General features: G+C 28.2%; 2 protein-coding genes across 5 annotated transcripts in view; both read left to right on the plus strand.

The window, feature by feature from the left end:
* Nucleotides 1-1,404: 1,404 nt before the first annotated feature.
* On the plus strand, nucleotides 1,405-4,837 carry LOC128668213 (leucine-rich repeat and coiled-coil domain-containing protein PF3D7_0703800-like). Of its 2 annotated transcripts, XM_053740595.1 has the most exons (8): nucleotides 1,405-2,069; nucleotides 2,179-2,217; nucleotides 2,797-3,038; nucleotides 3,107-3,301; nucleotides 3,371-3,760; nucleotides 3,864-4,201; nucleotides 4,284-4,461; nucleotides 4,547-4,837. In XM_053740595.1, exons 2-8 carry the CDS (start codon nucleotides 2,204-2,206, stop codon nucleotides 4,711-4,713), a joined length of 1,524 nt encoding a protein of 507 aa, XP_053596570.1. In that variant the 5' UTR covers nucleotides 1,405-2,069; nucleotides 2,179-2,203; the 3' UTR covers nucleotides 4,714-4,837. The 2 variants fall into 2 exon arrangements, with proteins under 2 accessions (XP_053596570.1, XP_053596569.1); XM_053740594.1 differs by having other exon boundaries at nucleotides 1,405-2,217; nucleotides 4,547-4,836.
* Nucleotides 4,838-11,441: 6,604 nt separating this feature from the next.
* The window catches only part of LOC103573893 (uncharacterized), a 50,331-nt gene continuing 48,998 nt past the window's right edge, over nucleotides 11,442-12,774 (plus strand). For all 3 annotated transcript variants that reach the window (XM_053740601.1, XM_053740605.1, XM_053740602.1), the window contains exon 1: nucleotides 11,442-11,692. The gene's annotated coding sequence lies outside the window, so the exon portion shown is untranslated. The remainder of the gene's footprint in view (nucleotides 11,693-12,774) is intronic.

Genomic DNA, 12,774 nt, shown 5'->3' on the forward strand with positions numbered 1-12,774 from the left:
CAATAAAGGTCAATTTGATACGAAAAATGACTATTGGCGATTATCTTGATCGAGTTCGAAGATGGGCTGTATCGGTCGATTAGTTCAAAAGTTATGGCTGTTTGAAATTTTCACGGTTTGTCGAAAAAATCAGTTTTTCCCTGTTAGAGTTCAAATAACTTTAAAACTAAAAGTCATAGACAATTTCTGTAAAAAGTATCTTAAAGCAGAGTAGACTTAAATTTTTTACCTTAAACTTTATGTTTTGACTATTTCTTCCTATAATTTAATAGTCTTGAAAGTTTGGATAGAATCAGAAAATTTGGAAAAAATGGATTTTATTCCGGATAACTTATGTATTTTTCATTATCTACACTGTAAAAAACCACTGGGGTAAGTCCAAGCGGTGTAGGAGCTAAAATCAGCGGTGTTAAATTTCAACACCGAAAGCGGTGTAAAAATAACGCCGCCGCTGGTGTAAATATTCTCCCGACTAGAAATTACTTCGGGAATACCCAGAGTATATATCTGGACCCTATTGGGTTCCAAGGAGGCATTCCCAATAGGGAAATTTCTATGAGGGCCCAATCAGTTCCCAATTGGGAAATCCTCAGAAATAATTCATTAATTTGTAATTAGTTTTTCCCATTCAGGCTCTGTGTGGGACCTAATTGGGAATTCCCAAAACAACAGTAAAAATTTTTAACCAGTTTTTCCCAATTGGGATCTGCATTGGGCCTCAATGGGAAAACCCAAGATAAAAAGTAAAAGTTTTGGTCAGTTATTCCCAATTGGGCTCTGCATTGGACCTCAACGGGAAAGCCCAAGATAAAAAGAAAAAGTTTTGGTCAGTTTTTCCCGATTGGGATCTTCATTGGACCTTAATGGGAAGAACCCAGATAAAAAGTAAAAGTTTGGTCAGTTATTCCCAATTGGGCTCTGCATTGGACCTCAACGGGAAAGCCCAAGATAAAAAGAAAAAGTTTTGGTCAGTTTTTCCCGATTGGGATCTTCATTGGACCTTAATGGGAAGAACCCAGATAAAAAGTAAAAGTTTGGTCAGTTATTCCCAATTGGGCTCTGCATTGGACCTCAACGGGAAAGCCCAAGATAGAAAAAAAAATTTTCGTCAGTTTTTTCCCGATTGGGACCTGTGTGGGGCCTCAGTGGGCAATCGTAACGTGAAAATTAAATGCTTCGAGTGAAAATAAAAGAGAAAAAATTATTTTTTCCATGGTATTTGTGATCGGTAAGTGACTAATAAAATTATTTTAGATCAAATGATTTATTAATTTTATGTTTTGAAAGTTGTAATTTAAGAAAAATTTATTCTAGTATTTTAATTAAAATGAAGAATTCAGTACTTCTGCGCATGTGCCAGTATAATTATTAGGTTATCTTTCATATTGTTTATATTTCTCGAACATATTTATAAAAGTAAAATAAATCTTGAGAATCTTAAATATTAAAAAACAATCTCAAACATAGCATGCATTTACGATGTATATATTTATAGTTTATTTAAATCAAATTAGTGACGCTCCACAGTATAGCACACAGTTGTTTATATGATCCTTTGTGTCTTGTATATATGTGTAGTGTAAATAAGTAACTTAGGATAACGCGCTTGTATATCGATATATAGACCGATGGCTGTATAATAACATTAAACAATCGAAGAGTTTTCAGTTAAGTACGGAAGGTTAACGAAGCGTGAGTGTAAGAAAAAACAGGTTATTTGTGATTGTTGATTTAAACTGTGCATTTATAATTTTTAATATTGTTAAAATAATATAAATAATAGAAATTTTTAATATCAATTTAAACTTCTAAGAGTATAATAATTATATATTACATATATGTGTTTAATTGACTACGACGTCCCATTATAATAGTGTAGCACACAGTTGCTTCTTATTCTGCGACACCCTGTGTCATTTATATACATGTGTACTGTGAAGAAACTAAGTATTACGTATTGGTATATCGATGGATGGTGGTTTTCATACCAAACAAAAGACGATAGTTTTAAGTTAAGTACGGAAGGCAAACGTTACGCGAGTGCAAGTTAAAGCAGGTTACTTGTGATTGTTAGTTTAAATTATTTTTATTTTATAATATACTGTTAAAATAAATTTAATACTAAGAATCTTTAATATTAAATGAAATTCTCGAAGAAAATAATTTAATTTTTTAAAGGTGATACCAGCATTAGTGATTGAAAATGACTGAAGACAAGTAAGTATTATAAAAGTAATAAGCATAGAATAAATTGAAACATTAGTTGTTAGAGTATTTCAGGCAGTTTTTCTGTGTATAAACAATAGAATTTTAACGAACAATGATAGTTTTTATTTTTTGAAAAATATAAATTAAAAATATTTTGTATTTTCATACTTGGATAATATTTATAGATTATTTGTATTTTAAGATACGCGACTCAACAAAAGCAGACACTTTTCAAAAAGTAAATTCTTATAAAAAAATATTTTTTAAAATCCCATCAAGCTATTTTAAAATTTTTTCTTGCAAATTACTTAAAAAAAATTTTTTTTATAAAAGTATTTTTCTAAAAATTGTTAGATGTTGGTCTAGCTCAATGAAATTTTACTTCAAGTGTCACGACTTCTATTTTAAATATATACGATTATGAAATTAATTTTGTATAAATTTCATACAAATTATTTTCATAACCAATATGCTGCTTGATATACAAATTTTTTCTTTTCTGTTTAACCATTAAATAGGCACATGTCAAAAATAATTAACTTTTCTTACTGTTGATCTACAGATAATAATTTGATTATTTATTTCTAGGAAACTATCGCGATTTTACTTGGTATTATTTTCCAAAACCAAAGAAGACGGAAAAGTTGAAGAGATCGATATTGTCCCGGCTAATTGGATTTTCTTTGGCAAGAATAACAGTTGTCGTTGTAAATTTATGCCTGGTCCATTTGATCAGTCGAATTACAGCAAGCTTCAAGCGATGGTTAAAAATTGTGCTAAGCCTTCCTCTAAATGGCCTGATTATAATGTTGAAATACGCGGAAGAGCAAGTATGTCTAAATATTTATTACTGTGTATTATTCAGAAAATTTATTATTATGGTATATTTATTTTACAGATTCATATGAAGAAGCTGAAGAACGTTTGAAAATATTAAACAAAGAGTTGTATGCTTTTACGACTGAGAACGAAGATTCCGCTAAACTACAGGCCTCGAAAGATCTTAAATTATTAAAAATGAAGTCAAATAAAAAAAATATCGACAATTTACAAAAAGAATTGAACACCTTTGAAGTAGAATTTGATGATACAGGTAAAGTTTTAAATATTAAAATAATTAAATTAATAATACAGACAATGAATATTCTAATTTTTTCTGTAGAGCCCTCAGGGAGAAAAAATTCTTCATTGCAATTAAATGATAAAAGAAAGGGGAAAAAAAATGATGGATCATTTGACCTGGATAGTGATGATAATAATGACGTTTTTCGACAATCAACCCAGGATTTATCACACGAAACTAGTGACTCTTCACCTCCAACCAGTCGATCAAAATTGCTGAAGCGGAAAAGAGTGTCACCGCGAAATAAATTCAACAATAAGAAGTTGAAGTTACATAATTCTGCGAAGAACAGCAGTAACAGTAGTTTTAATAGCAGTCTACACGATGACTCAAATTCGAAGCAATCACTTACAACTAAGTCACCTACGCGAAGTTGTAAAATTGATAAGTTTAAAAATTCGATAAAGAAGACGCCTGTAACTTGTAAAGGTAAAATTTGAATATTATAATGAAAAAAAAAAATAAAACAAAATCGAGAAAATTAAACTTAACGAATTGTGAAACATATATCCTATAACTTTTTTTTTTACAGATTCAATAAAAAATATGGATGTTATTACATTTTTCACGAGCATAAGTAAACAAATTAGCCAATTGAACTCTACTGTTGTTCAAATTACTGCTGAGTTTAATCAACTAGCTAATGACACGAAGGAGATAAAAAACATCTTAAAAAAGAAATGTTTTGGCGACGGTGTTGATGGTGATGATTCTGTTGGCGATGAAATTAATGAACCGAATAATGTTGACGGAGAAAATCAAAATACTGGTAAAAAAATAAAAAAATTTGATTTTCCCATCGATGATAACGATACTTTTATTGATTTTAATAACCAACTTGAATCTAGTCCTACTTATCGTAAGCAAGTCGTAAGTGAATCCGATTTAATTGATATAATTATTATTAACTTTATTACATATAATTTATATCGAGCAATATAATGTTTTTTAGATAAAACGCATGTCTCAACTAATAAATAAAAATAATCTTTTAAATAAGAATATGACGACGTTAATTAAAGTCTACATTTCAAGAAAATTAGCCATTTTATATGTTCCATCTAAATCCGTCCTGACTAAACAGAAAAAACCAGTATTTAAAAATACTAAATTTTACAAATGCATAGAAGGTAAATTTCTTTTTGATTAATTATTAATGATGAGTTGAAGAAATTTTATTTTTCATTATTACTAATATTTTATCAAACTTTATAGAGGTTATGCGACAAAAACTGAAAAATTCTTCGGGAAATGATCTCACTGATAAGGATATTTTGGATGCAATGTCATTAACGATTCGAAATGCTCGAGACTGGGATGGTCATCGTTTACTGAGGCTGAAAAAACTTGAGGAACCTGCAGATAATGAAGTTGATCAATAAATTTTATTAATATCGTTTTTATACTTAAACAATAGTAAATGATTTTACTATATTAAAAGATTCTACTGGTTATATATGTACTAAGTAATCTAATGTTATTATTATTATTATTATTATTATTATGATATTAAAATTAATAATAACAGAAAAAAATTTAGTCCTGTCAATTTTTTTATGATAATTAATTTTTTTATTAGGATCTACTTTAAAATGCTCTTTATGGAGCCACTTTGGAATATTCCTATTAAGACTGAAATTGGGATGCCTTAATGAGATCTTTTTGTGATTTTTTTAAGAAATACAAGTAGGATTATGTCTTCATGGGACCTTTGTTGGATTTATTCACATGGACACAAGAAAGATTACCTTAATGGGATCTTCTTTTAATTTCCCTATAGGGGCTCAAGTGGTATTGCTTTAATGGGACCTTTTTTGGATTTCCCCATTGGGGCACAAGTGGCAATGCCTTAATGGGACCTTTTTTGGATTTCCCCATTGGGGCACAAGTGGGATTGCCCAATCAGGGCCAGAAAGGTCTTTGCGTGACATCCCTATGTGTGGACCCTATAGGGCAACCCACAGAGGACCCAATAGGTCTCACATAAAAATTTCTAGTCGGGCTGTACCGGTGTTAAAACAAATTCTCCGGTGTTAAAATAACGCCGTCACCGGTGTAAATATTCTAGACCGGTTAAAAAATATTTTATTTTGTGAATATTTTTACTTACTCGATCACTATACTTGTTAATAAATGATATTTTTAATTAATTTTTATAAAGAACTGACTTTTTTTGTGTTTTATAATCTTTAAAGTTCATTCTCCAAGCAGACACAGTTTACCCCGCTTTTACACTGGTTCGACTCCGTTTTTACACCGGTTACCCCACTTTAACACCGGTATTTTTAACACCGGTGAATTACTCCTCCTACACCGGTGTAATTTCATTTTTAGACCGGGCAGAGTTAAAATGAGTCCATTTTTAACACCGCTCTTTTTACAGTGTAATTCCGTCAGTCATGGTTTGTTGTGAAAGATATAATCGTTGAACCTTACAAATATTTTATGTTTTCAAAGTCTATACATGGGTCATTCCATCTCAATTAAACGACATTGCGACGGTGACCCTTTTGGATTTTTGAATATGTTTTCATACATGTAGAAAGAAGTTTTCAGCTAAATTTTTAGCTCTTTATCTCTAGCCCTTCCGGAGTTATCATTTTTGCTTAAAAAGGATATAACATTGACTATAGTTATCATAATCTTACGCCATGGTGGGTCATTTTGTTTAATTTGTAACACTCTTTCTGAAAAAAAAATCAAAATCAGAAACAGAAAATTTTGTAATGCTTTTTCGCGCATTTTTAGTCAAAAAATTAATTCTTCGTTCAATGGGACACTTTTAATTTTTTTCAAAAAAATTCCTAAAATTTTTTGTTGAAAATCAAAATTTTTGAGCCATAACCTACGATGGGCATCCAATAACTTCTAATGAAAAGAATTAAAAAACAATTTTTATTCTGTAATTTTAAGTCATTTTCTTTCTGAAATCACGTAATTTCTCCAGATAGTCTCAAAATATTATCTCACAGTAATATCAGATAAGTACTACCGATAATAACGTAGTAGATTTGAGAGTAATAAATGTGAATAGTACGATGTAACGGTTGATTTTTTTGAATTTTAATTTAAAAAGATACTATAAATTGCAAAAGAAGTACGTAATTTATTCATTTTCATGTAAAATAATATATTTCCCACTGAGAATAGTTAGAAAAAAGTAATGTTATGTATTGTGAGACTATCTGAAAATATTCTGCAACCTTAAAAGAAAAATAAATCAAAATAACATAAAAAAAAAAATTGTTTTCTAATTTACTTTACTAGAAGTTATTTAATGCCCACCTTGGTTTATGGCTCAAAAATTTTGTTTTTTATCATAGAATTTTAGGAATTTTTTTGAAAAAAATTAAAAGTGTCCCATTGAACGAAAAACTAATTTTTTGAATAAAAATGGCCAAAAAAGCATCACAAAATTTTCTGTTTCTGAATTTGAATTTTTTTTCAGAAAGAGCGTTAAAAATCAAACAAAATGACCCCCCATGGCGTAAGATTATTATAACTATAGTCAAAGTTATATTCTTTTTAAGCAAAGATGATAACTCCAGAAGGGGTGGAGATAAAGAACTAAAAATTTAGCTCAAGACTTCCTTCTACATGTATAAAAACATGAAAAAATCAAAAAAATCCAATAGGGTCACCGTCGCAATGTCGTTGAATTGAGATGGAATGATCCATATATACATATACAGATATATCAGTGTCATATACCTCTTTAACCTCTCTCGTATTTAAACTTATTAATCAGAGATAAATAGCAATTATAGCTGGTATTTACCTATTTGTTTATTAATCTATCATGAACAGAATCACCATTTATTTAACATTTTTTTAAATCCACGTGTTTATTTTCTAATTTTATTTTCAATTCTACACTGATAAAAGAATTTATTTGAGAATCATAAACTAGATTTATTAAAATTCTTGTGAGAAGCTTCTTTGAGACAAATAAATATTTATCAATAGTTAAAAAATAATTCTTTGGCAAATATTATCGATAGATGGCTGCATATAATCATACGTAGTTGTTTATATTCGCAAGAGACTAACTGGATAGTAGTAAGCGTTGCCACATAGCCACATTTTATATAAAATATAAAAGTTATTTTAAATAATTATTTGTTAATTATTTAATAAAAACAATTTTTTTATTGTAATATATTCTTCATCTTCCCACTTAAAATAAATTTTTTTAAATATTTTTATTATTTATATTTTGAGAGAATGAAGTTATATCTTCAAATACGTCCAATTGCATCAAATAATTGAATTATTAAATATTAATAAATATTTCTTTGGTGCAAAGAAATACTCTCTAATAAATAATTTTTTGACTGTTAATAAATATTTATTTGAGCCTGTTTATTAATAAATCATTTGTTAGATATTAACAAATCTTATTAAGGTAGTACTATCGATACCACAAGTGTCAAATGTGTGTTTTGTCTAATTTGACTACTGTAGTATTTATATTTGGCAACGTCGCGTAAAAGCAAATGAGATAGAAGTATGTTTATAGTAACTCTGTTTCACTCAAAATGTGAGGTCATGCGCAAAATTTATTGCGCAAACATCTATTATACAAGTTATTGGCTTTACATGTTTGTTTACTAAAATGTCTGAGTCAAAATTATTAAATAATAAAAAACATATTTCATTGGAAACCCGGGAAAAAAATAATCAGACCTGATCATGCCTATTCATGTATGATCAGGCTTGAAATTAGACATGATCAGGCCTGATCATACCTGCCCATGCCTATTCATGTCTGAAGCGTTAAATACGCTCAGGCCTGATTATGATATGATGTAATGTCATACCTGTCCATGCTTGCTCATGTCTGTTCATATCTGTTCATGACTGAAGCGTTAAATACGTTGATCTGATCATATCTGTTCATGTCTGAAGCGTTAAATATGTTCAGATCTGACCATACCTGTCCATGCCTGTTCATATCTTTTCATGTCTGAAGCGTTAAATATGCTCAGGCCTAATCATATCTGTTCATGCCTGTTCGTGTCTGATCCAGCCTGATATATGAGATTAAATTTCAAATCTTAGTTATAATTAAATATAACTAACTTAATTATAACTATATATAGTTAACGTAGTTATAATTATATATAATTTTATGTACTTATAAATCAATAATTAATCTATTAGGTATAAAATTTTATCGACTAAAAATCTATCATATACAAGGTATAAAATTTTGTTGACCAAGAATCTATCACGTATAAGATTTTTATTACTTGAAGTTCATACGAAACTTACTTTTTAAGTCAGTCTTAATCTCTTAGGTCAACGAGTAGCGGGTTAAACTTTCGAGCGCAAGGTCCACGGTTCAAATCCTGCACAAGCCCGAATTCTTTTTTTTTTTATTTTTTAGAGAAATGATCATATATAATTGTATATAGCTATAAATAATTATATATAAGTATATAGGGCCATTTTTTTCCTATTATTTTTTTACCCGTATGGGTATGAACAGACATGAACATACCTGGCCAGATCTAGTCAGACCCGGTCATTTTTCATATCTGATCAGACTTTGAAGACTCATGCCTGTTCATATCTGATCAGATCTGATCATTTTTTCCCGGGAAGGAAAGAGCCACAGAAAAAAAAGTATTAAAAAAATCTGTATCAAATAGCATTAGCAAATAAATTGAATGAGAAACATGGAAAGTTCGCGTCTCCTAACCCTACTATTAACGTCAATAATTTTAGAAAAAATTTTTAATTACTTTGAAACTAAAGAAAAAAATATTTAAAAAATGTGTAATATTAAAGTTAATTTATGCAATATTATATATTTTGTAACATGTTGCTTTATTTAATAATGAAACTATATTAATAAAAAATATATCGTATGTTTTGTAATAAAAAATAAGTATAACACTGATATCCCCACATACCGCATTTGATGCATGTTTAAATTTCGCGCGCGTTATAACCTTTTTAGCGGCGTTGCCACATGTAAGTAACATGCCAAATTTTTCTTAATTATTTACTAATTACTCTTATCACAAGCTCTGAAGTTCTAATTTTAATAAACCGAACTATTCTCCGCATTTTTTTCTTTCCTTTGATACCACTTTCATTGAAATCTGAACGTTAGATTTTGTGAAATAAAATAAACTATGTGATTTCCCATAAGGATCAATGCTAAAGATAACCCTGATTAAGAATACTGATTGAAAAGAATTAAAAAGTGGTCACTCCATGCAAACTTTATATCTATATATACAAACAAAGGAATTGAAATTATTGAAAAGAATTCGAATTTCATCGTTTTTAATTCTTTTCAATCAATATTTTTAAACAGGGAAATATCTTTTAATATCAATATCTTTTTTTCAGTTCTCTGTAGACCTTCAAAAATTGAACTGGTTTATTATGTTATAATAATGTGGCAATATACCAAGTTTTATCAAATTCTGAACGTCAATTATAAAACTAATAGTACTACCTTAAATCTAAAGAAATCCTTCTATCAGTGTAATAACTGAAGTAAGCAGACATCTGATATTTTTAAAATAATAAACTGTATAACTTTTGAAATAGATTATTTTTTTTAATGAAATAAATTACTCGTATTTATTTTTTTGTTAATTTAAGCGAGTAATTTTTTACTTATGAAAAAAATATATATATTTAAATTATATCTTGAAAATTAATAACTCAATTCTTTATTTTGAAGTTATAAACCAATATAACAATTTCAAAATAATTATCTGTTTTAAAATTTATGTCATTTTTTATTGTAAAAATGCCAGATATGTGATAATTTCAAGAATTAGAATTGAAAATCGAAAAAAATCAACAAGTACTCGTGTAGATTTTTAAAAATGTCACTTAAATCGAGCAAACTTGTTTTTTCCGTTTCAAGTTATAACCTAGACATAAATAATTCACACAACTGTCAGTTTGATTGGTTATTAGAATGATATAAATATTTAGACGTTTATAATAAGCAAATGCACTTCTAATAGAGATATGAAGTCAGAAACCATATTAGCTTGCCGAAACTGATCAGTTTCTCTCTGCTAAATCGCATTGGTTTGAAATTCGCTTGTTTTAAAAGGCAAAATAGGCATTAAAACCGCGACTTCATTGCAGGTAATATGATATAATCATTACAATTGATATGAATTATTATTATGACTCAGATAACTTAATTATATTGTCGTATATGGTTTTTATGTTTTTGTTATATTCTTTATAAAAATAAGATATATAATTTTCATATTTTAACGTATTTTTTTTTATCATTTACATATATATGTATTTCCATGCGGTGGTCGGAACAAGTCAATTTCAAATCAGTGTGCTTAAATATTAGTTTCGGACTTTATTTCATTTCTGTTAGAATCGCATTTACTTGTTGTAAATCTACTAATATTCTTCTTGGTCTACTAACGAACCAAACTAAAATTGTGTTTGAAAAATTAAAAAAAAAGTAAATAACAAGAATATGAGTTTCGATAAAAATAAATTATTAAATTATTGATAAACCTTTGGTTTGTCAGTTAAATAAACTAAATTTGCGAGATTAAATGCAGCATTATTACTGAAGTCAAAAATATTACAGAGATTATTTTTATAATAAATCCACTCTGTATGATTCTAGAAGCAAAAAAAAAAAAATATTTATGGTAACGTCAAAAGCGAAATAATAAACTTTTTTTTTCCATTTTTTATACTTATTTCCTCAACAAATCCAAGTTACCCTGATGGGATCTATTACTCTGGCGAACATTTTGACCCCGACAAAATATAAAAAATCACAAAAAAATTATTTTTTTTTTTTTGGATTTCTTAAATGGGCCCATCATGTCCTCCTTCTTGACTTTCGAGCCTATTAAATAAATTACGTAAATGTTACGAATTTTTCGACTTTATTATAGTTTGATTAAAAATTTTTGGTTATATGGGCTGTATATACTCATACTCAATAAAAGACTCAATGAACTATTAGCGACCATGCGAGAGCCAGTTTCTGAAGTCAGTACATGATGTCACAAACTGACAACGGTGTGGTGGCTTAGTGGCGCGATGTTCCGAAGTGAATCCCCTCTCTGAACCAGTCACACAACACTAACCACGGAAGATGTTAGCTATCATCAGTGTCGTTCAGTCGATCCGCAGCCTCAGTACCAATCACCTCAATTAATTTCATTCTTTAGTCATGCTTATCATTTTTTGTGTGTGTTGAATGTCAATTATAAATTGTACTGTTATTTGATTATTTATTGAATTCGTTTTTGTCGAATTATTTGTGTTATAAAAAGTCCTTGTAAATTATGATTGGGCAAACCTAAAATGAAGTAATCGTTCAGAAATTGCACTTGAGTATAGGTAAAGTTAATTTATGTGTTATCTTTTAAGTAATGGAGAAATATAGTTTTTTCAAAATTTTGCTATTTTCGAAAAATATTTTAGCCAAGAGAGAGTAGAGTAAAAAAGTATTAGTTTGAAATAAAACTTTTTTGCCATACTTATTTTTAAAAACCATACAATTTTCTATACTTTATACGACACATTAACAAATAGTCCGACGATAAATTGTCCAATAGATAGAATGGTCAAAAATATTAGACCGAGAAAACAAATACTGAGACTGTATATGCAAAATGGTATATTTTTACAATTTTTAAAAATCTATTCATCTGTATAATAGTAAAATAATACAGTAAAAAAAAACTTTCTGACATCGTTTGTTTTAAAACTAATTTAAATGAGTGAAGACTTCATATACAACGAAAACAATAAATGAGTTAACTAAATTACATCACGAAATTGAACAAAATCCTTAGTTTTTATATAAAACTACCTGTGATAAATAGATCATTCTATATACTAAATTGACTGTTTCTAAATGTGAGAAAGCTACCCGTATGAAAAAACAATATATGGTTAAAATATATAAAATCATATATGTTCGCAACAAAAAAATATATGATATAGTATATTGTATACGATAAAAAATCATATAGCGATTTTGGCCGATTTACTATAAAATTATATACAGTAGTAAATATATGTATTCCTTATATGTAACTTATATGTTTTTTATGTGAAGCTATATATATACATTTACATTTACCTTATAATATATTGTATTGATATATTTCCTTTTATATTCAAAAAATATAAAATTTTTATATAAAATGAAATATATGGTAGCATATAATTTATATTATATGTGGCACCATATATTTTCTTTGTTATATTTTAGCATATATCTTATTCGGTTTATGTATATGTATATGGGTATATCATATATTCGCATCAAATTAACTAATTATGAAAATTTGATTTGCAATTTAGAGAGTATATTAATATTTAGATCTAATTTAATTGGAGTTGGTCATACGAATAAGAAACTTTTTTTTTCCATACACAATATAAATATATGTTTTTATATATGATCAAAGTAT

The sequence above is a fragment of the Microplitis demolitor genome, chromosome 7, assembly GCF_026212275.2.
Source record: "Microplitis demolitor isolate Queensland-Clemson2020A chromosome 7, iyMicDemo2.1a, whole genome shotgun sequence".
NCBI lineage: Eukaryota > Metazoa > Arthropoda > Insecta > Hymenoptera > Braconidae > Microplitis > Microplitis demolitor.